At 36.1% G+C, this 26,028-nt stretch overlaps 1 protein-coding gene across 2 annotated transcripts in view; it reads right to left on the reverse strand.

Annotated features, from left to right (window-relative positions):
- Nucleotides 1-7,041: 7,041 nt before the first annotated feature.
- Nucleotides 7,042-26,028, reverse strand: part of LOC127946129 (polypeptide N-acetylgalactosaminyltransferase 11) — a 28,413-nt gene continuing 9,426 nt past the window's right edge. For both annotated transcript variants that reach the window (XM_052542442.1, XM_052542443.1), the window contains exons 4-12: nt 25,203-25,369; nt 24,564-24,689; nt 21,092-21,332; nt 18,590-18,707; nt 17,604-17,756; nt 10,125-10,340; nt 9,448-9,552; nt 8,468-8,605; nt 7,042-7,885 (exon numbers count right to left, since the gene is read on the reverse strand). In XM_052542442.1, coding sequence (XP_052398402.1) covers nt 7,754-7,885; nt 8,468-8,605; nt 9,448-9,552; nt 10,125-10,340; nt 17,604-17,756; nt 18,590-18,707; nt 21,092-21,332; nt 24,564-24,689; nt 25,203-25,369 — 1,396 coding nt within the window. In that variant the 3' untranslated portion in view covers nt 7,042-7,753. The remainder of the gene's footprint in view (nt 7,886-8,467; nt 8,606-9,447; nt 9,553-10,124; nt 10,341-17,603; nt 17,757-18,589; nt 18,708-21,091; nt 21,333-24,563; nt 24,690-25,202; nt 25,370-26,028) is intronic.

A 26,028-nucleotide genomic window follows, 5' to 3' on the forward strand; every position in this document is an offset into this window, starting at 1 on the left:
TCTTGATGGTAAAGCCAGTTTAAAACCTTAAAATCTTTCAGTGATACACTTTTCGATTTTTCTGTAAAAAAAAATCTACTTCACATCAGGTTTACGAACATAATTTTTATGAACCAAAATGCAACAACTACTTCGAATAAACTGCAGTTCGCTGGAGGGGTCAGGCTGCATAATCATTTCTAAAACTTTGGTACAAGTCAAACCTCGTGTTGCTTGCTATTCTTCTTCTCACCATCAAATGACCAGCAAGATGGCATGCACGTACCTTGTTTTGTTTAGTCTGTACTTCTCATCACCATTAAAAGGCAGCAGGTGCATAAATACACTTATTTTGTTTTTGTTTACTCCATGTAGTTCTGAGAACTGAGGTGTATATTTTGATTTTCTTAAATACATCAAGGTAAGTGCGCAAAGGTCTCTCTCACACTCTCTCTCTCTCTCACACACACACACACACACACACACTATAATATGCTTTTATACTCCATATAGCTTCATATACAAGCCAGAAACTAAGCTTTTCGTTGCACAGGCCTATCTAGGTTTAATGGTTCCACCTAGTGATCAACCATAAAAATGACGATTTTTCACATATATTAATTTTCATATATTCACCAACCATCAATGCATTATTTTACTAGAATGCATGATTTTATGGTGCATGGCTGTGCAATCAAAATATTTTGTTATAATGGAAGTCAATGGGGCAAAAACGGCCACGAACATTAAATGAGGGAGAAAAAAATTAAAATCAATGCTGCACAAAAACTAACAATGCATCAAAGCCAACATTGTTAATAATCTTTGACATGCCCAAGACTGTGATAAAAGGTAAAAGAAATGTCCAGCCACAATCACTATTTATTATGAAAATTAGTCATTTTGTGTGTTTTTCCCCCCAAATCAGTGACATAATTTATGAACTTAGTAATTAAAGAGTGAAAAAAAAAAATAAATAAAAAAAAATAATAAATAAAAATAAAAAAAAATATATATATATATATATATATATATATATACATTTGAATAAACATTTAGTAGTTTTGACCAGGACTGATTAATAGATTTATGCAAAAAAAAAAAATTAAATTAAAAATTTAATTTAGTGGATGTTTTCATCTCGAACATAACTTAAGGGTAGTGAATTTGAACAACGCAAAAGGGTTAAACAAAGTTGCTCTTTTACGCTTAAGGAAGATAGTAAAACAGTCTGACACTGTGGTATAATGAGCACACTCGCACCCTAAAGAGAGCAGCCCGTTAAATGGAACGCAGCAGGAGGAAAACAAAACTAGAGGTATTTCGTATTGCTTGGCGGGAAAGTAACATATCGTACAGAAAAGCATTAAAAACTGCTAGTATAATCACGGCTTTCACATCGCTACTCTTCAAGCTTTATATGTTACCCTTGGGAGATCTCATCAGGAAACATGGTGTTAGCTTTAACTGTTATGCTGATAATACTCAGCTCTATATTTCTTCGCGGCCTGGTGAAACACACCAATTTGAAAAACTAACGGAATGCATAGTCGGTATAAAAAACTGGATGACGAGTAAATTCTTACTGCTAAATTCTGAAAAAACAGAGGTGTTAATTATGGGACCTAAAAACTCTGCTTGTAATAACCTAGAACACTGTCTAAGACTTGATGGTTGCTCTGTCAATTCTTCGTCATCAGTTAGGAACCTAGGTGTGCTATTTGATCGCAATCTTTCCTGAGAAAGCCACGTTTCTAGCATTTGTAAAACTGCATTTTTCCATCTCAAAAATATATCTAAATTACGGCCTATGCTCTCAATGTCAAATGCAGAAATGTTAATCCATGCATTTATGACTTCAAGGTTATATTATTGTAATGCTTTATTGGGTGGTTGTTCTGCACGCTTAGTAAACAAACTACATCTAGTCCTTTAACCTGGCATACACATAACATACTAATATGCTTTTAATATCCAAATCCGTTAAAGGATTTTTAGGCTGCATTAATTAGGTAAACCGGAACTGGAAACACTTCCCATAACACCCTATGTACTTCTACATCATTAGAAGAATGGCATCTATGCATATATTTGTCTGTTTCTCTCTTGTTCCGAGGTCACCGTGGCCACCAGATCCAGTCTGTGTCCAGATCAGAGGGTCACTGCAGTCACCCGGATCCAGTACGTATCCAAACATGATGGTGGATGAGCACCTAGAAAGGACCTCTACTGCCCTGAAAGACAGCAGAGACCAGGACAACTAGAGCCCCGATACAGATCCCCTGTAAAGACCCTGTCTCAGAGGACCACCAGGACAAGACCACAGGAAACAGATGATTCTTCTGCACAATCTGACTTTGCTGCAGCCTGGAATTGAACTACTGGTTTCGTCTGGTCAGAGGAGAACTGGCCCCCCAACTGAGCCTGGTTTCTCCCAAGGTTTTTTTCTCCATTCTGTCACCGATGGAGTTTTCGTTCCTTGCGGCTGTCGCCTCTTAAACTGAACAGAGATGACATCACTGAATTCAATGATGAACTGCCTTTAACTATCATTTTGCATATTAACACACTGTTTTCCTAATGAATGTTGTTCAGTTGCTTTGACGCAATGTATTTTGTTTAAAGCGCTATATAAATAAAGGTGACTTGACTTGACTATAGATGAACAGCATCTATATGAATAGAGTGGTTTATTGACTTTATGGTGCATCATTATGATTACCATCTATATAAATGGCCATCAGCACATCAGCAAGTATTTTCATTGTAATTCATTGTAAATGCTACATTTCTAGCAATCTCGGGATGTTCTGTAATAGACATAGAAAGTTTTATTTATTTATTTATTTTATTTAATTTTTTCTTACTCAAATTATTCTTATTGTATTTTTCTAGTGATCAAATAAATCATTTATATGATGTCTAAGTTTCTGTCTAGTGTTTTTTAATTGAAAAAAATATGCAGCTGTATGTAAATGACTGAAATAGTTTGTAGAAGCCTTCGATACAGTTGGTAAATATTTTTATATGGGGGGGGGACTAGATATAGCCTCAGAAAAATATTTGCAGGAATCTCATTTTTCATGATCACTTCTTCAGATTTGACATAGAAACTCATGAGACGTGACTTTCCACCCATTATTTTTCTAGATTGCTCCAGGACTGATTATATGACTATATATATACTGATACATTGTTGTTGATACACATTTAGGAGGCAGTACTTAGAAATAGAGACAAAGTACCTGGTTGACGACCTTAAACAAAGCGTGGAAATTAAGAATTCAGGTATAGCAAACCTGCCCCATTTCACTACTCCTAATCCAATCAACATAACTACTCAAAGACTGGGGCAGAGGCACCAAGAGCCATTACAAACAAAAGGTGATAGTCTCAGTAATCTGGGTCATTTGCCTAGCAATAAGAACAGGAAGCGACAGGAACCTCTTGCTACAAACTTTGCTTAAGAGAATCATTTGTCTGATGTCATACTTACCTCAAACGCTCAATACAATTTACTTCACCTTAGTTCTTCATGTGATGCTTTGTCAGAAAATAGGATCAGCATATTTTAAACAGATTCTTAAATTTGTAATCTCACAAATGCCACAAAACTGGTTCGTGATCGAATTTGGAGGACACCAATTTTCATGTTCCAGTTGTTCCAGAACACAGGGGATTCCTTCGTTTAGGCATTCAAATTTTTTCGTGAGGCTGAGACAACAATTATTTATTGTTATTTTTTGTTGTTGTTGCTGTTGTTGTTTTTCAGCCCTTTTTAATTGAAGATGCTGGACAACCACCTAGAAGTGCATTACAATAGTCCAGTCTAGAGGTCATAAATGCATGAACTAGCTTTTCTGCATCAGAAACAGGTAACTCGTTTTGTAGCTTGGCAGTGTTTCTAAGAAGTTTCTAAGAATGCTGTTTTTGTAACATGGGAAATATGATTTTCAAAAGACAAGTTGCTGTCTAAAACAACAGCCTGATTTTTGACTGTAGAGGAAGTAACAGTACATCTGTCTAGTTGCAAACTGTATCTACGAGATTCTGTGTACTGTTTTTTGGTCCAATAAGTAATATCTCTGTCTTATCTGAATTTAATAGGAGAAAATTATTGGTCATCCAATCTTTTACATTTTTAACACACTCTTTTAGCTTAGATAATTTAGAAGTTTAATCTGGTCTTGTTGAGATATATAGTTGAGTATCATCAGTATAACAGTGGAAACTAATCCCGTATTTTCTAATAATATTACCAAGGGGCAACATGTACAGTATATTGAAAATAGCAGAGGACCTAGGACAGATCCTTGTGGCACTCCATATTTTATTGATGATAAAGAAGATGACTCCCATTTAAATAAACAAAGTGGCAGCGATCGGACAAATAGGATTTAAACCATCTTAGAGCCTGCCCTTGAATATCTGTATAGGTTTGTAATTGATCTATGAAATTCTTCATACAGATAATTTTTTGCAGGAAGGAGCACAATTGAGCAGAAAACCTTTTCAAAATTTTAGACATAAATGGAAGATTTGAAATAGGCCTATAATTTGCCATTTCACTAGGATCTAGTTTTGGTTTCTTAATAAGAAGCTTAATAACCGCCAACTTCAATGGTTTTGGGACGTGACCTAAAGATAACGATAAGTTAATAATATTGAGAAGCGGTTCTTCGGCTACAGGTAACAACTCTTTCGGTAATTTAGTAGGTACAGGATCTAATAAACATGTTGTTGGTTTAGATACAGTGATAAGTTTATTTAGCTCTTCTTGTCCTATATTTGTAAAGCACTGCAGTTTATCTTTGGGTGCGATGGATGAAACAGAAGTGTTAGACGCTGTAGAATCTACATTCACTACTGTATTTCTAATGTTATCTATTTTATCAGTGAAGAAATTCATAAAGTCATTGCTATTAAACGTTGATTGAATATTTGAATCAGGTGGCGTCTGGTAATTTGTTAATCTAGCCACTGAGCTAAATAAAAACCTTGGATTGTTTTGGTTATTTTCAATGAGTTTGTGAATATGCTCTGCCCTAGCAGTTGTTAGAGCCTGCCTATATCTGGACATACTGTTTTTCCATGCAATTCTAAAAACTTCCAAGTTAGTTTTTCTCCATTTGCGCTAAAGACTACGAGTGTCTTTCTAGCGAGAGTATTACTGTTACACCATAGCACAGTATGTATGATGGGGGCAACAGCTTCTAATGTATTAGACAAAATAGTTCCCATGTTGTCAGTCATTTCGTCTAGTTAATGTGTATTTTTGAGTACACATAGCAGTTGAGATAAATCACACAGCATGCATGATACAAGGAAATGGTCAGTAACATCATCACTTTGAGGTACGATATCTAATATCAGTAAGATCGATTCCATGAGATATAATTAAATCTATTGTATGATTTAAACGATGAGTGGGCCCAGTGACATTTTTCTTGACTCCAAAAGAGTTTATTAGGTCAGTAAATGCAATTCCTAATGCATCATTTGTATTATCAATGTGAATATTAAAATCTCTCACAATTTGCGCGTAATCAACTGTAACCAAAAGGTCCGAGATGAAATCTGCAAATTCTTTTAGGAATTCTGTATATGGCCCTGGTGGTCTATACACAGTAGCAGAGCAAGAGATACAATAGATTTCTTTTGCATATCATAGAGTGTAACATTAAGCAGAAGTATTTCGAATGAGTTGTAACCTGTATCCTGTTTTCTGGGTAACATTGAGAATATCACTATATATTGTTTCAACACCTGCCAATTTGTATGTACAAATGTTAAAACAAATCCAAATGGCAGGTATGTCATTGCCTTAGGGGAGAATTGGTAATACCACACTTCTCTTAGTTAATATTTATGCCCCTAATTGGGACAATGGCAAGTTCTTTAAATATGTATTTTCTTCACTGCCAGATAAAAGTATACATCCATTTTTTTCCGCAGTCTCATGTTTAACTGATTAAAATAATTTTTCCCCACATCAATCTACGTGCCATACACCATAATGACAAAGGAACGACAGATTTGTGACATCTTTGCAAATGTATTAAAATGTAAAAACTGAAATAAATACATTGCATAAGTATTCATACCCTTAACTTAGCTGAAGCAGCTTTTCAGTTTTATACATTTGGTAAGATGCAACAAGATTTGCACATCTGAATTTGACAATTATCTGCAAGGTTTTTTTTTTCTTTCTGCCAATGCAACATAGCATTCTCAACCACAGGTCTAGAAGTTTATTTTGAAAAATTGTCATATATGTGGTATTAATAAAATATTTGAAATTATGGCCTGTCTCTGGAAAAATCCAGTATTTATTTATCTAGTTAGCATTACTGTTGTGTACTTTACCTCAAAGTACTTATTGGTATGGACATGGTTCGGCATGATTAATAATAGTTTTATGTAAATTACACTGATACCACTGCTGCCATATCGATACCACTGAATGCCATATCGATGTTTGTGCTCGTGTTTTGTCTGTCGTCCGTCTAAAATGCTTTTCTGCTCCTTCAACTGTACAGGTAATGGTAAAGCAAGATTGGTTGCACTTTATTTTACAGTACGTGTACTAACATGTACTTATAGTGTATTTATCTAAGAAAGTTCTGGTAATACAAGGTAACTACATGGGGTAGGGTTAGGTTTGGGGTAGGTTCAGGGTTAGTACCTAGTTATTACAAAGTTATTGTAATTACTATAATAAGTACATAGTATGTACATGAGGAACAGGACTGTAAAATAAAGTGCTACCGCAAGATTATAGTGCTTATCGCATCAACAACCCTACACTACTAGCGTACAGTATCTACAGAGGTCACAAGCAAGGAGCATGATGATATAATGTTAATGTTACCAAAAACACTGTGAACATCATCTTATGTGAGTGTACACCATTGAGATGATTCTTGACAAAACTAATTATTGCTGTAAAATAAATAAATAAATAATAATTATATAAAAATGAACCAGTGAATGTTAATTTATATTGTACTATATTTGCAATTCCATGTACAAAATAGCAATAAGTGCAGTTTACATTCACACTGGACTTTCAAATATGTGGACCTTTATTCATGAAAAGACAGTTCAGTGGAAAAAATGCATTTGAAGTTGTCAGAGTCAGTCTTTTAATACAAACTGTAGTAAAGTAGCTTGATACTGATTGGTTTTATTAATTAAGCTGTTACACTGAACCGTCTTGTCTATATTGGCATACCAGCAATAATGAGAAATACTAATCCATTACGGAACAGAAATATATTTGCAGTTTATTAAGGTCAAGATAAATCCAGTGATCATGAAATCAAATAAAATCAGAAGGAATTCTTAATTTCAGGCTTACGTTAACTTGATTGGAAAAAAGACGAACAAAATTAAATAATGCTGCATTCATAATTAAAAATGATGAACTTAAAATCTAGCAGATTAAATTATATTCATTAACATCTAACATCTGGAATATGTTGAAAATAGGTTTTCTGTGCAAATCGTTTACATTTCAAATGAAAATTAAAATGATTTAAACTTACAAATACTTGAATAAACACAATTTTAAAAATACACTTTAAAAATAGTTTTCTGAGTAAAGAATATGGATCAAGAAAGCTTCAGACCAAGGTTCCTTCTGCAGGACCTCACAAAATACTGTCACAGCGGTCTGGACTGACAAGGGTCTGTTATCCATTTCTGAGCTGGCAGTGCAGTTCAATACCCAGCCAGAGGGGCGCTATAGCTGTTCCTCACATTTCCAGCATCCTCAACTCTCTAACTGCCACTGCTGGGACCTGGAATCATCACAGATCGCCATAGTAACATATCCTTTGATGCTGTGAGGGTCGGCAACAGCCAAACACTGGCCAACTGACACCTGGTATAGCCATTTATTTTTCTGAGGGAACAAAAAATACATTATTTGCATTTTAAGCAGAGCACCTAATGGGGCAGCAAGGCAGATCTAAACAACAGAGGCATATACAATAAGCATAAAGTATGTAAGACCACATATTGTATAATGTTTAAGAATACCATGTACCGTATTTTTCCAACTATAAGTCGCACTGGACTAAGTCGCATTTATTTTGAACCAAGAGAAAACATTAACGTCTACAGCCGCGAGAGAGCGCTCTATGTTTTCAGTGTAGACTACAGGAGCACTGAGCAGCATAGAGCGCCCTCTCGCGGCTGTAGATGGTAATGTTTTCTATTGGTTCATTTGTCTTAGTTCACGTCAAATTAATTTTGATAAATTAGTCGCACCTGACTAAAAGTCGCAGGACCAGCCAAACTATGCAAAAAAGTGCGACTTATAGTCCGGAAAATACGGTATGTATTTACATTTTTATGACCTTCAATTTGTTATATTAATAACAAAATTGGCTTTATTAATAAAAACAAAATTGGATTTAAAAAAGAAAATCTGTAGTTGCAGCCCTTCCATGAGGTTGAAGACATTAATGGTCAGATTTCTCACCCCCAGTGTCCACTGCTGGGATCCACCTGAGCCGTGACACTTCATGAGGCGCGGGGGGTCAGAAGAACGAATCTCAGACATGTCCAAACACAGCAGCCCGGCGAGAATCAACTCGTGATCCTCATCATATGCCCATTCCTCCAAAACAACACAACAACACATAGATCAAAATTACAAAACATCTACATATTACCAATCAGAAAACTTTACAAACAGGCTTTTCAGATATCTTTAGATATAATGATTAATTTCAGCCTGTTTCTTTTCAGACTCATCAAAAATTAAAATGACCTACGTCTTACTATGGCATATAACAAGAGACAGCAGTTTGTTAGCTGAGAAAAATAGCTTTTAAACTACAGCAACAAAAATGTAATTAAGTGTGGGGTCGATAAGTTTTTACAACTTAATATTTTTAAGGTTCACACCAGTTCACACCTCTCATTGACACCAAGTTTGTGTTTATTTAATCTAAAAGCAGTAAAAAAGTAATATTGAAAAACTAAGAATTTTTAAAATAAATATTCATTAAAATATTAACTTTATACATTTAAAAAAGTGATTTATTCCTGTCTTCCTTCAGAAATCATTTGAATATGCTGTACTGGTATTACTATCAAAACATTTCCTATTATTATTAATGTTGAAAACAGTTGTGCTGCTTCATATTTTTGTGGAAACTGATTTTTGATGAATAGAAAAACACCTAGCATTTATTTAAATATATATAAATATTTTTATTTATTTTTTAATTTTTAAATATAAATGCCTTTACTGTTACTTTTGATCAACTTAATGTCCTTGCTGAATAAAATTACTAATGACCCTAAACTTTAGAATGATAGTACATGAGTAACAAATGAATACTGATAGATAAACTCCCCCAGTTTGCACCAGAGCTGCAAAAATAGCAAATCATCTGCAAATCTCACATAGCTGTGTATAATTTTCATAGAATGACAGAAGTTTGATAAACTGACCTGCTCAGGGTCCTGTGGGTCACAGTCTCTCACCACCACAGCACCCCCTTTCTGACTGGGACGCCCCTGTGCCACCAGACACTTGTCAACCAGCAGATTACGCAGCTGAAAGAGAACACACACACAAAATATTATTTTTGGAAAACCTACTTAAGGAACCTACAATACATTATACTGTATGGTCTTGGCGAAAGCAATCCATTCATTAATATTTAATGACAGGTGTGCAAAAAATTTTTATGTTTTCTTTTGGATTTGAAATGATTAATGACTAACTTAAACCAACACTTACGAGTCCATTCATTACAGTACAAGGTAATAACTAACAAACTTTAGGCTTAGAAAAATACAGAAAATCTGATGATATTCTAAACATTCTTATTTGCATGACACAAACATAATGCAAAAATAATGCAAACCGTCAGTGGACTTCAAGAGCTGCTCTACTGCCCTCTGTTGTTTATACAGACAGCTGTCTGTTCAATTCATACGACTATATTCACTTCTTCCACTTCCAATACAGTAGGAAAAGGCGATATTAAAATGCCACTCAAAAGAAAAATAGTGTGTTTATGTTGTGAGAGTCAAACCTAGGAAACAACAATATTCATGCACTTCTTTATTGACCAACAGAGCTACAGGATAAGGTAAACACAAGGGTGGATGTGAGGTCTTACCCGACCCCGCTGCAGGACTTTGGGCCTCTTCAAACCCTTGTTGATAAGGACAGGATGCTGGGGCTTGTGTGGGGAGGAGACCTGCATTTCGGGGTAGATATTGTCCAGGTACCATTTGAAGGAGTGACACTGTAGACGCTTCCGAATAGCAACCCGCTCACTGATGTCACCATAGTTACGGTTCCTCAGCTCCGGGCGCAAGACAAAGTACTGCTCCTGATGTACGCACACATATGCATTAGATTAATATTTAATTATTACATTTACTGAAAACGCATTTGCCAGACAAAACATTCCCACGAGTGAAAAGGATGTTTACACTGACTGTTGCAGTCACACTCAAGCAAGAATTATAGGAACAGTTCACCCATAAATAAAAATTTGCTTTAAATTTACTAATCCTCAGGTCATCCTAGAGCCAGAGGAGTTTGTTTCAACATGGGAACAGATTTGGAGAAATTTCGCATTACATCACTTGGGTGATGTCAGAGTTCAAACAGCCAATAAAAACATTACAATGATCCACAAGTTATCCACACACACTTAGACGAACAATTAATGTCCCGTCAAGTAAAAAGATGTGTGTTTATAATGAACAAATCCATCATTAAAGTATTTTAACTTGAAAATGCCACTTCTGGCCAAAATACAAGTCCATAATTATTATTATTATTATAATAATACTCCCTGCAGTGAAAAAGTCCTCTCATAAATCAAAATCCATCAACATGTTTAGAACTGTTTTGGATTATTTTCACTGTAAAATGTGTGCATATTTATCTCTTGCTATGTTTTAAAGTTAAAAACGTATTAATTGTGTAGATTTGTTCATTAAAAACACGTTTTTAGCTTCACAAGATGTTAGTTGATAGACTGAAGTCTAGTGGATTACTTGTGGATTATTGTGATGTTTTTAATCATTCTGATGGCACCCACTGATTTTTGATCTGCTTCAGAGGATTCTTTGTTAAACATGTGATGTAATAGTGAATTTCTCCAAATCTGTTCCAGCAAAGAAACAAACTCATCTACATTTTGGATGGCCTGAGTAAATGTGTGGGTATAATCCTTTAAAGCCCCTGCTTACATACAGAGCTAAGCACAATTTAATAGTAACAACTACTTTTAAATACAAGGAAGCAATAAACCCTCATTCAAGTTAAGGTCTATCCTGTGGGTTCCTCGATCAAGTTTTGCTAATATATATATATTTTTTCTAAAGAAAGATAAGCCTGTATCGTTATGAAAGGCAAAATATTAAATGTCATGGATACATTTTTATTGAGCAATCCACTATTTTGTAGATGGGGGTCAAGATGGCAAATTGGAGCCAAATTATAGGGTTGTAAAAAAGACTTCAGTGAGATAGTAGCATCGTAATTTTATTTTTACACATTTGTTTATTGACCACTGAAAATGTGAACAATTTAACGATTTGCTCATGGAGCAACACTGAAATTCTTTTACCTCTGGAACTGAACTATGTAGAGCCTTAAAAATGTAGATGACAAAAGGAAAAGACCAAAAATCTTAAAGGGCATTAAGAAAACTTTGATACTTCTTGAGTTACATGCATTCAAACTCTGGAGGAAAAACTTTTCCCCCCATTTTCCCCCATGGTCACCATTGGCACATAATGTCAATAAAGTAAACAATTTAGTAACAGACCTACCAATTTTTATAGCCCTATAATTTAGCTCCGAATCTCAGAAAAGTGCCAATTTAATATACAAACAAACCTGTTGATAATTAAGTGCAGCTCTGAACCACTAAATCAGAGATTCCTAAATATTGTCAGGTCCCTATGTCCTTAATTATTTACTAAATTAAGTACTTTCTAAAATTAAGTTTATATTTTAGTAATGTAATAATTTGTTGCAAGTCTAATGATATATATATATATACACACACACACACACACACACACGGTATATATATATATTATAGCTAATATTTTAAAATTATTTCTTACTTTTTGTATTTTTACAATTTGATATTCATTTTTCATCACCTGCACACCTTCAGTTTCCTGATGTGCCATCAGGGCTTCGGAAATACCATACTGTGTCCCCATGTGCCTACTTGTACTACGTCGTTAAAGTAGGTACTCTTTTGTTGAAGAAAAAGTAAACACTTTTGAGCGTGTAGTAGAAAAGTTTTGGGACATAATATCACATCATACAATTGTGTTTTTATTGGACCGCCCAACCATACTGGAAAGAAATGAAGTAGCACGTGATCGTGGGTCTTTATGTGGAGATCTTTGCTCATTTTTTTTTTTTTTGCATGATGCATTTAAAAGATAACTGACAGATGGATGTTTATAAAAGTTCACGTTTTTGTAGATGACATTACATTATTATTTTTACCAGATTAAATGTTAATTACTGATAACTCAAACCCCTTTATCTAAACCTCTCTACTTAACCGTCGGTTATGCACATCCGCCATCACCTCATTTCCGTTTGTAGTTCTTCTAGTTGTTCTGTTCAAGTTGTAGTCCTTCGCCAAAGTGCAATGTATTGTGGGTAATATTAGCCATTAGAGCATGCACGGATCCACTTAAAAAAACCTAGTATCTTTTCTACATACTATGCTTTGGGACATACATATTCTAATCTCACATACTATTAAGGATGGATAGTATGAGCACTGGGACGCAGAGCCAGTAGTTTTATTTATCACTTGCAAAAGCACACAGGAATAAAGAGGCAACATATTTTGCCTCTGCGGACTGAAGCTTTTAAACCACCAGGAGAAATAGTTAGCAAATACATTTGGAGCAGACACTTTCACTCAGGTGAATTATGGGTTTTGCAGAGAAATTGATTATGCACTACTGACTACTGATGCAGGACACTGTAGATTAATTCCAAAAGCTAGTGAGCCAACCACCTAGACAGCATTTTTATGCATCATAGGTATGATGATCCCAATGTCAAGTCTGCACCAACAACTAGAAGGCACAATTTTGCTTAAAGGGTAAGTTCACCCAAAAATGAAAATTTGTCATTAATGACTCACCCTTATGTCGTTACTTGTCTAAAGTTTAAAATCATTGGTTACCCGTAAGCCAATCACATAACATTTGGTTATGAAGTGATATTCGCCGGCTTAGCCGCCTTCAACTTCTTCTGTAAACACAGGTATGCTGCGAAAACAAAACCTTCGAGCAAAATACCGAAAGGGACATGGGAGTTCACAATCACTATTATCGCCTTGTCGGACTTTGGCCTCCCCAGTTTCTCACTAACGATCGGTAACAGTTGATAAATTTAACTTTTCCCAAAACCTGTCGGGACTCGTGAGTAGGGCCACAACTTCACCTCCATTCAAAATGTGAAACAAATGCTCTTCTTGTTCGTGCTTCAGTTGGCAAATGCCGGGAATATTCTCCACAACAGACCGAATAGCATCCCGTGTCTGTTTTCGATTTCCCTAACTTTCCCTTCGCTCTCTCAGACTGAGTACAGAACCGAACTGAAATTGACGAAACAGTGACGCTGCTGACATACGACGCTGCTGACATACGACGCTGCTGACGTTTTTTTCTGGTGCGTCCAATAACAAAGATAACACGTCAACAGCGTCATACGTCAGCAGCGTTACTGCAGTCTTGTGAACGCACTCACAACAGACCCGGAAGAGAAGACAATGCTGAATAAAGTCAAAGTTTTGTTATTTTTGGACCAAAATATATTTTCAATGCTTAAACAAATTCTAACTGACCCTCTGATGTCACATGTACTACTTTGATGATGTTTTTTATACCTTTCTGGACATGGACAGTATACCGTACACACAGCTTCAATGGAGGGACTGAGAGCTCTCGGACTAAATCAAAAATATCTTAAACTGTGTTCTGAAGATGAATGGATGTCTTACAGGGTTTGAAACGACATGAGGGTGAGATATTAATGACATAATTTTGAACTAATCCTGTAAAATACTAATCTAGGCATCATGTATCCTTAGTAAATACAACAAATGCAGAATACACTGCAATGAGAGTAGTGAAAAACTGACATGGTGTTACTGTTGAGAACTTATAATGTATGAGTTATTCACAATGAAGTACCCTTAAAGTACCTACAAAAAGGACATGCAAACAGCACAATGAGGAACAATCCCACATTAGCTGGAAAACTATTTCAAACTATTTACACATCACTGAAGCAAAAAAGAGCAACAGAAAAAAGACTTAACAAATATTGCTGAGAAGAGGCTGACACTGTTAAGCAGGATCTTGAGAATAACTAGATGAAGCAGAGCATTAATGTGTCTGGAACAGGTAATTACATTCTCCTCTAACTGGGTCAATTATCTCTTAGACAAGGAGCCAATTATGATGAGCCTTTGAAGTTCTGCAGGATCGCTGTTAAAGCTGTAAAATTCAAACACGCATGAAGAATTTCACACATCTCCATCATTTAATGAACCACACTGCACGTGTTGCCAACAGCAGCACCACAGCTGTCAATGTCCAACCAGACAAGAACAATCAATTTATTGAGTGCCCTTACAGAATCGGGTTCAGGGTGACCGTGGCGGCTCCTTGGGGGAGGCACAGCTTCCCCAAAATTTTGAGGTGAAAATGGGAGGAGGACGATTTAATGTTAATAAAAATTAACAAATTAATTTCACTTCATGTCTCAGAATTATTATATATATATATATATATATATATTTTTTTTTTTTCACAGCTGTAATACCATAACATGTTACTGAAGTTGGAAAGCTCTGCTTTTCTATCACGAATGTGACAAATCTGCTGATGTGATTACAACTGCTAGGCGATAGGGAAGGGGAGGAGCAAAGACAAAATTAGCCAATCAGCATCGAGTGTTCACTTTCAGCGCTGAGGAGTGTTGAGAAGAAACACCTCGCAATGGAGACTAGCCTCCCTTCGGGTTTGTCAACCAATCATCATAGAGATGTAAATTACATGATATTAGTTTGAACATCTCATGCTGTGCTGATAATGTACGAAGTACTTATGAGTATCGATATTGAATATTTGATCACCAACAGATTTACCAAGCTTTCATTCAAACAGAATATTTACAAATTAAAAATAAAGGGAGAACACACCTAAGCTGCAAATAGGCTACAGCAGTGGGCTTAATTAAATCACACAATAGGCATCTCTCTTTTACAGACTTTTAGGGGAAGTTATAAGTATATGAAGTTATATTATCTTGCTGTATGTGTTGTTTTCTTCGTGTGTTCTGACTAAAAGCAACCAAAAAGCAATTTTAAAGTGGTTAAGCAAAAAAAAAAAAAAAAAAAAAAAAAGATACCTGTCTTTACAATGAAACTTTGTACTTTGTACTTTAAAAGAGATTTAGTAAAATCCAAACATTTAAAGCTGGAATACAATTCAATATTTAATTATAAAGCACATTTAAAACACAACCAAAGTGCTGAACAGATTAGAATAAAAACTAATTTAAAAAAATAAATAAATAAAAATCACAATAAAGTAAATAAGAAAAATTTAACCAATGATCAATCAAAAGCTAGAAAGAATAAATATGTCCGTAGAACGGACTTTTCTGTGACTTTGGTTAGACACAAAAACATAATCAGGACATGTCGAGCGATTTTGAAAAAACTATATTGAAATAGTACAAAATATTTTTTACTCACATAAGTGTGCTGTGCCATTTAATACAGACGGCACAGCATTGTTTAATCTCATTCTTTCTGCAAATCCAGTGTCGACCCTTGTCTTGTTTACAAAGGAATCCACGGTGAAATTAAGCGAACAAACGTTCAATGTTTTACTCACGTGAGCTGAAACTTCATTAAAAATAAAGTTCAACCATGCATTTCTAATATTTGAATCCAAAGGAAGGTTATGCAGTGACTGTGTTCTTCCATGACTGATTTTCAACGTCATGTTTATTGTTTGGTTGCTTGATCCGGTTAAGCGCCACTTATGTTATTTCTTTATTATGTCATGCACGAATCAGTTGGCAGGGCTGAAGAATTAGCAATTGATATGTTTCTCTGGAGGTGGTGTTTAGGCACATTCCAGGGACTGGTGTTCACTGGACCTGGTATCAATAAAAGCTTTTATTACAGTAACAAGGATGCTTTCAGTTCTGAAACATACAGGACATTCTTTAAGTACAATGACCACATATATCAAAAGCTCAGGTAAAAGTTGATTTCTCAATTCATGACCCCTTTAAAAGCAGAAATAGAGGGAGCTATTCTAATGTGAAGAGGAAGACGGTTCCAGAAAAAATGCAATAACCTTGTTTTTTAAGTTTAGATCTAGGCACGATGAGCAGACAAAGATCACTGGACCTCAACATTCTAGAAGGGGTGTATGGACGGAGCAGTTTTGTCAAGTACTGGTGGGCCAAATTATTGAGGGCTTTAAAAACAAATAATAGAATTTTTAAATCGGTTCTATATTTGGTAACCAGTGCATTGCAGATAAAATAGGAGTTACTGGCTCATACTTTCGGGACCCAGAGAGTAGTTTAGCAGCTGCGATGACGCTAGGGTGACGCGGAGGAGACGAACTGTTGAATAAAGGGTTTTTTTTGCGCACAAAAAGTATTCTAATGGCTTTATAAAATTACGGTTGAACCCCTGATGTCACATGGATTATTTTACAGATATCCTTGCTAAGTTTCTGGAAGTTAAGTTATTTCTGATGTGTTCTGACAGCTCTCTGACCCTCCCATAGACAGCAAGGGTCCTTATATGATCAACGATATAAGGACCCTTGCTGTCTATGGGAGGGTCAGAGAGCTGTCAGAACACATCAGAAATAACTTACTTTGCGTTCCGATATGAACGGAGATATGATCGGAGATCTTACGGGTTTGGAACGACATGAGGGTGAATAATTAATGACAGAATCTTCTTGTTGGGTGAACTATCCCTTTAAATCACCTCAAAATATCAAACATGTTCGATATCCCCCATCGGCTTGGAATCATGGAGTAGAAAATAAAAAAGCTAGAAGCTAACAGTTTCTACTACATACCGTATTTTCCCGACTATAAGTCACACTTTTTTTCTTGGTTTGGTTGGTCCTGCGATTTATAGTCAGGTGCGACTTATTTATCAAAATTAATCTGACATGAACGGAGAGAAATAAACCAAGAGAAAACATTACCGTCTCCAGCCGCGAGAGGGAGCTCTATGCTGCTCATTGTTCTGTAGTCTACCACTGAGCCGCCCTCTCGCGGCTGGAGACGGTAATGTTTTCTCTTGGTTCTTGGTTCTAAATAAATGCGACTTATATATGTTTTTTACCCCGTCTTGATGTATTTTTGGACTGATGCGACTTACTCAGGTGCGACTTATAGTCCGAAAAATACGGTACTGGTGCTACAATCATGTTTCTCACATTACAGCGCAATCTGTCTCTGATAAAAGATAGAACAGTTAATAAGTATTATTTCCATCACACTTGGTATTTTATTATTATTATAGTATTAAGATATTGATCTCCACCTTATAGTCATCCATCCAGACATGGGCCAAACGCAGGGAATTGTGGGCCATTGTATCCTGACCTCCGGGCGACCCATAGGGCCGGCGTTTGCGGAAGATGTGCCCAACCCTGGAGCAGGGAACGATCAGTAACTGCCCTCCACACATCCAAATCTGATGGAAAAAATATTTACAGACAACTGAGAGGCCACAATGATTTACAAAAATCATTTTGATTTTAAGAAGTGTTTTCTCAACTTTTCAACATGGTATCAACTACTGATGAATACATTAATTTGTATTTGAGTTAAGCTATCACTCAGTACACATTTAACCATGTATTACTGTCTTTGGAAGATTCAAGATTTTTATTCGTCACATAAATGGTTATATAGAGAATATATAAACAGCAGTGAAATGTAAGTCAGGTCCACTACATGGACAGTGCAATTATTATAGAATACAAACACAGAGAATTATCCATAAATATAGGTATGGAAAAAGTATGATAAAAAAAAAAAAGGTAAAATGCACAGGATAGTATACTGTAGACTTAATAAATATTGAGAAGATGTACAAGACAAAAACTCAATGCAGGGATTCCCAAACTTTATTTTTTGTCAGCCGAATATCTTTCACCTAATAAATATTTTTGAATTCCCCCCTGAGATTTTAAGGTAATAGAGTAATAATTAAATCACATTTGCATGTTCATGGTTCTCTGATGTTGGTTAGGGGTCACATGATATTCATATATATATATATATATATATATATATATATATATATATATATATATATATATATATATATATATATATATATATGAAAAAAATATATATATATTATATATATATATATAATAAATTCAACCGAATTAAGTATTAACTTTTCATCAACACCAACAGCTCCCTCATGATCCCCAGTCAGAAAAACCCTGGATTAAAATAAAAATAAATAAAATAAAAATGATCGAACAATGTGTCTTAAAGTATACACAGTTTTACCCGAAAAGATATTTCCAAGTTCTCGCCGCCCCAGATGTCCATGCCGCGGTCATACTGACCAAGCTCATAAAAATAATTCCGGTCCATGGCGAAAAGCCCACCTGCCATCGTGGGAGACCTGCAGAAAAACAAATCTGGAGTCATATCTCAGTTCACCACAGTGGGCTTGTGTGCACTACCTGCAAAAGTATGAACAAACTGAACTGAATTTCTTTCACATGAGTCTAAAACCCATTTTGATCTTAAGGTATATGCTAGACAAATATAAATTACACTTACATAATAATACCTTTCTAAAATAGTTTTCTTTATAAAATGAAAATTTTGCTTAATATTCACTAAATAAGTCCCATAGTTTCATTTGACTTCTCCATTACTCTAAAATCTGACATATAGTGATGAACAAAAGAACGAGCAGATGGGTCCAAACATTTACCAGGTCATGTAAATGTAAGGGGCAAAAGGGCAGACAACTCTGTGGTTCAAATTCTGTGCCAAGAATCCATCTGGGAGGATTGATTCCAAACAGGACAGTCTATGACTCCAGGGTTAAAGTGTTGGCCCTCATCCCCATCCATATATGCAGCTTCAGGGACAGGATATAGTGTACTGTATTACATAGTGGTGTGCAGTGTGATCAAAATATTACATCCCATTTTGAGTTAATTTGTTAATAATTATATATATATATAAAATAAAAGTTAAAGAGCAGGACATATGGGTTTTCGAGAAATATTAGAAAGATATTGTCGCTCAAAAAAAAAAAAAAGTAGACTCTGAACCATCTTGATGAGTCATCATATTTTCAAATCTTTTGCCTGTTACCTATATCCATCACAAGGTAACACATTTGCATAATCCCCACCTGCCCATGAAATACGAACACTCTGACATGCCCATAAACACTTCTGCTAGCTATTGTGTTTAAATCAATTCACATCTGAGAATGAAACGCTTTGTTCTGTGGGTGACAACTGTTTCCACGAGAGCCGTGTTTTCAGCCTCACTGGGAATTCTAACAGTTCCCACACGTGCACCTCAAATAAGTAAATAATAATAATAGTATTTAAAACTGCGGTCACATCACATTAAGTACCACATACAAGGAAGAGACCTGCGCGGGATGGATTCTGTGCACAATGCGAGCAGCACTTCCTTTACTATCACTAAAAGCTGACATCTCAGTTAATCGCGATCTTATAAAGCTCAGTTATAACACAATAAATATACGAATCTTCCACAATGTCTACTCTTTGTGTGTTAAAATCGATGGTTAAAATGAGACGATTCTTGATAATTTAATTAATTATAATTAATTAAATTTTTCGATTAATTTAGAATAATTTACGATTCTTGAGCACGCGCTGAGAGGATTCTGACTTCATCACCTATGATTGGCCATTGCGTTCCAGAAATCAACAGCTGAGTCTGTGATTGGCTACACAGGCTTGTTATGTTTCTAATTGAATCAGCGGTTTTGAGTCATTTGATTTAATAAATCATTTATCAAATCAAGCGCTTGCTGCCACCTACTGGTCATCATTACTTATCCATGACAGGTTTAAACCACCCAAGAACTGTGTCCGAAACTGCTCCTTATCCACTATATAGTGCACTATATCGGGTGTCAGACATTTTGTAGTTCTGTCATTCCATTACCTGTTCACCCTGTGGTCTGTGTGGGTCCTAGCACCCCAGTGTAGTGATGGGGACACTATACTGTCAACAAGCACCGTCCTTCGGATGAGATGTTAAACCGAGGTCCTGACTCTCTGTGGTCATTAAAAATCCCAGGATGACTTTCGAAAAGAGTAGAGGTGTGACCTCGGCATCCTGGCTAAATGACCTCTGACCATCATGGCCTCCTAACAATCCCCATATCCGCTGATTGGCTTCAGTGTACATTGCTGAAGCACTATCTCCCACAATCCAACGTGGAGAACCGTCGAGCTGGAAGCGAGAGCGGGACTGAGCAAGTTTGAATGAGAAATGTCTTTTACATCTTTATTTCTGCTGTAACATTTTTTTTCATACATTATTTATATTAAAATATGTAATGTAGGCAATAACTCAGCTCTAAAACCATCTTATCCAAGCTCAAAACACTGCTTGATCGAGTGTCGATATAGTCCACTCAACTGCTATACACTATATAGGGATTAGAGATTGAGTAAACGAGTGAGAGATTTCAGACACAGCCTCGGCACAAAAGCACATTTAGTAAAATATTGTTTAATTATCAATATTAACCAAAATGCCTATATTTCAGGCCCATGAAGGGAAAAAAAAGCTTATAAATAAACATTTAAATTACGTTTTCTTGACCTTGGGTGCATTTAAACCTGTCATAGGGAACTGCAAAACACAACATTAGGACACATTAAAATACCATATGACTTGCTCTTTAAAAAAAAAAAAAAAAAAGAAAAGCTTTCAAAATGGCTAATTTCATAGAAAGCCCAGAAGTCTGCATCCTAGAATAATGTAACACTCTTGTAATACCTGATGGCTCCATCAGGGCTGTTGAGTTCAGACACGGGCACTGGATCCCATTTAAAGTGCAATCCCCAGTTGAATCCACCACGCACAATAGGAGAAGGGCTGTATACTAGTGTGTCTGCGCTGATGATGTCAATGACTGGACAAACCACGTTTTTTCTGTTTTCTTTAATGGGTGTGAGCAGAGGCTGGAGCCATGCCTCATTCACTTCACAGTGACTGTCCAGAAACACCAACACCTCACCTGAAAAAAAGGAAGACAGTCTTACTAAAGGATATATACAGGTGCTTGTCATATAATTAGAATATCATCAAAAAGTGTATTTCACTAATTCCATTCAAAAAGTGAAACTCGTATATTATATTCATTCATTACACACAGACTGATTTATTTCAAATGTTTGTTTCTTTTAATTTTTTATTATAACTGACAACCAGGGTTCTAAATTAACTTTTTTGATCACCAGCCAATGTGGCTGGTAACGTTCTAAAGTTACCAGCCAATCAGAATTTCCACTAGCCATTTTTTTTTTCGGTAAAAATAACAAATGATGAGTGCCACTGAATGAATTTGAACATTTTATTAACATTGTTGGCATGAAAAACACATATAAAGTACAATGCATACAACAAAATATACACTGACTCAAATTTAAAATGATTAGTTCCCACCACGAAATTGCTTGTTTTTTTTTTTTTTTTATTTCGCGTAACTTACATGCGGCAATCCTGACAAAGCATTACGACATTCTTGTGATCAAACACAAGCCATTCATGACCCGTCAGCCATTTTGCATTACATTTTATTTTCTTTGTTTCTCTGTCGATATCATACGGAGCCCCGCATGTCACCTGTAGGAAAAAAAATAATCAATCCGTGGCGACGGTTTTGCAATCCATCCCCTTTATAAACCGTACTCACGAATTTATAAACTGTTCCCTCGGTTTAACAAATCGTGCCGTGCGCACAGATTTTGTAAACCATACCCTCGGTTTTTGAATCCTTACCCACAAATTCATAATCCATGCGCACGCTTTCACAATCCGTTTCCACGGATCTGTAAACTGTACTCACGGATTCATGCAGCAAGCTCCTGTTAACACACAGTTTAATGAATATTATTATGTGGAATAGGTTTAATAATAATAAAAGAATAATCTTATAATAGCACTTGATTATTATTGTACAATTAACCTGGCATGGTGACTAACTCTGGAGTAATTTTTTCCTCGGTTGTAAATTGTTTTGGATAAAGGATTCTTATGCATAACCTGTATAATAATATATATATTATTGATAAAAATAAAGTTATTTTTTATAATTTTAATTTGTAGGCTAAATAAATGAGTACAAGAAAATAATTCATGAATTGCTTTATTTTTAAATAAACTTTGACAGTTTTGTAAATGCTTGTGTACAATTCTTTCTTAATATGCATGAAGACTTTTTGTGATTTTATTATACTAAGCTCCATCTACCCCACCTGCCTGAGTTAGATGCAAGTTTCACTGTTAATGTTATTATTAAATAATGAGGTCAAAATTGCATAACATTGCATTCAGTTAGAGAGAAAAGGAATGAAAACATAACCGGCATATTATTTGTTTTGTTTTGCTTTTTACCCTTATTTTCTTCTTTTTAGCGTTTATTTTTTTGGCCATAAAACACAGGTGGCTGTGTCTTATCCTATTGGTGATTAATGTAAAATAAACGCTCAAAGACTCATACTATGAAAAATAATGTTTAATAAACAGAAATGAATCTGCCGGTGGGGGCGGAGCTACAAATGTGCGTCAGTTTACAAATCCGAGGGAACGGTTTGCGAAAGCGTGCGCACGGATTAATATGAATTCGTGGGTACGGATTCAAAAACCGAGGGTACGGTTTACAAAATCTGAGCGCACGGATTGGGAATTCGTCGGCACGGTTTGTTAATCCGTGGGTACAATTTGTTAAACCGAGGGAACAGTTTATGAATTCGTGAGTACTGTTTATAAACTGAGGGGACGGATTGCAAAACCGTCGTCACGGATTGATTTTTTTTCTCCTACAGGTGACGTGAGGGGCTCCGTAATATCCTCATCCCCTGCCTTGTTCCTCTTTTCGCCCCCAGAAATCTGTCCCAATCACCGCCGCATTTAGTTTAATCCCGCATTTGGCAGGTTGGCGGGTGTTAATTTAGAACCCTGCTGACAACTAAGAAAAATCCCAAATTCAGTATCTCAGAAAATTTGAATATTGTGAAAAGGTTCAATATTGAAGACACCTGGTGCCACACTCTAATCAGCTAATTAACTCAAAACACCTGCAAATGCCTTCAAATGGTCTCTCAGTCTAGTTCTGTAGGCTACACAATCATGGGGAAAACTGCTGACTTGACAGTTGTCCAAAAGACAACCAATGACACCTTGCACAAGGAGGGCAAGACACCAAAGGTCATTGAAAAAGAGGCTGGTTGTTCACAGAGCTCTGTGTCCAAGCACATTAATAGAGAGGCGAAAAAAAGGAAAAGATGTGGTATAAAAAAAAGTCTATAAGCAATTGGGATAACCGTACCCTGGAGAGGATTGTAAAACAAAACCCTTAAAAATGTGGGGGAGATTCACAAAGAGTGGACTGCAGCTGGAGTAAGTGCTTCAAGAACTGTGCTACACACAGACGTATGCAAGACATGGGTTTTAGCTGTCGCATTCCTTGTGTCAAGCCACTCTTGAACTACAGACAGCATCAGAAGCATCTCGCCTGGGCTGAAGACAAAAAGGACTGGAATGCAGCTGAGTGGTCCAAAGTTATGTTCTCTGATGAATGTAAATTTTGCATTTCCTTTGGAAATCAAGGTCCCAGTGTCTGGAGGAAGAGTGGAAATGCACACAATCCACGTTGCTTGAGGTCCAGTTTAAAGTTTCCACAGTCAGTGATGGTTTGCGGTGCCATGTCATCTGCTGATGTTGGTCCACTGTGTTTTCGGAGGTCCAAGGTCAACACAGCCGTATACCAGGAAGTTTTAGAGCACGTCATGCTTCCTGCTGCTGACCAACTTTATGGAGATGCAGATTTCATACAAAATCAATGGGGTATTGTGAAGGAAGATGTGATATGCTAGACCCAAGAATGCAGAAGAGCTAAAAGCCACTATCAGAGCAACCTGGGCTCTCATAACACCTGAGCAGTGCCAAAGACTGATTGACTCCATGCCACACCGCATTGCTGAAGTCATTCAGGCAAAAGGAGCCCCAACTAAGTATTGAGGTCTGTACATGCTTATACTTTTCATGATCATACTTTTCAGTGACAAAGTCTTGGATTAAACAATTAAATTCATATAAATGACTTCTATTATGTATTTTATGAATTGTTTGAAGTGTTAAAATTGAGGTTGCAAGGCCTTTTAATACAGACCGAAACAGAAATCTCATAGGTTTCATTAAAATATCTTTCTTTGTTTCTTAAGACAGTTTTTTTTTTTCTTCATACCTGTAGCGTGAGATGCCCCGATCATCCTTCCACGGATCAGGCCCTCCCTCTTCTCATTACGAACTAGCTTCACTTTCTTCTGCAGGTGCTGCTTTATGTAAGAATCCAAGTCTTCCTTCAAATCATCTGTCAGACATGCAAAGTAACATCTGATGAGTCAGACATTTGGCTTACTTAATTTCTTACCCTCATTTCACACACTCATCCTTCTAGCTAACATTTTACAAGCAATAGTTAATTCCAAAGGATCTGAAAGCTTAAAGTCACACTAGAATTTTGACAGGTGCTTTAAACACAGTTAAACGTGTTTAAAAGATGATTTATTGAGCAAATGATTTGGTACACATACACACTGATCTAATTTCTGGGTCGTGAATTCAGATGGTGATGTATTAAACTCTTTTACACAGTATTTTCTCTTCGGTGCTTTCCACAGTTAATAGAGCGTTGACCTATTTCTACAGTACATTTACCCCCCAAAACAAAAAAACACAAAAATGCAACTGGAATATTATTTATCTATCATACATTTTCCCCACTTCTAGTGTAATATGCTTTTATGATTATTTGCAAATCAAGTGTGTTAGTTGAGTCTCTTGTGTGACTAATTGGTATGTTTAGAGAAGTAAAGTGGCTTGCCCAATTCGCTGTGGTCGTCCACCAGAATGATCTCATGGAGCAGATAGTTTGGTGTGCGATCTAGTACACTGTGAACCGTCCTAAGGAGAGCAGAGAATGCCTCATTGTAGAAGCAGATCACTATGCTGGCTGTGGGTAAGGCCACGGGATAGATCCGATCTCTGCACCTGTTGGGAACAGTGTTCATGTGATGATTTACAGAAGTATCACAAAAACACATGTCCCATCCCCTCCATTTACACAACACAGCATGTTTTACACAATACCATGACCTCATAAAATGCTAATTTCTCTATATTGTAAAAAATGGACTACAAACCCGATTCCAAAAAAATTGGGACACTTTACAGATTGTGAGTAAAAAAGGAATGGAATAATTTACAAATATAATAAACTTATATTCTATTCACAACAGAATATAGATAACATCAAATGTTGAAAGTGAGACATTTTGAAATGTAATGCCAAATATTGGCTCATTTTGTATTTCATGAGAGCTACACATTCCAAAAACATTGGAACAGGTAGCAATAAGAGGCTGGAAAAGTTAAAAGTACATACTGTATAAGGAACAGCTGGAGGACGATTTTGTAACTTATTAGGTCAATTGGCAACATGATTGGATATAAAAAGAGCCTTTCAAAAGTGGCACTGTATCTCAGAAGTCAAGATGGCCAGAGGATCACCAATTCCCCCAATGCTGTGGCGAAAAATAGTGGAGCAATATCAGAAAAGAGTTTCTCAGAGAAAATTGCAAAGAGTTTGAAGTTATCATCATCTACAGTTCATAATATCATCCAAACATTGTCGGTGAACACAATCCACC

The sequence above is a fragment of the Carassius gibelio genome, chromosome A24 (genome assembly GCF_023724105.1).
Source record: "Carassius gibelio isolate Cgi1373 ecotype wild population from Czech Republic chromosome A24, carGib1.2-hapl.c, whole genome shotgun sequence".
Lineage (NCBI taxonomy): Eukaryota > Metazoa > Chordata > Actinopteri > Cypriniformes > Cyprinidae > Carassius > Carassius gibelio.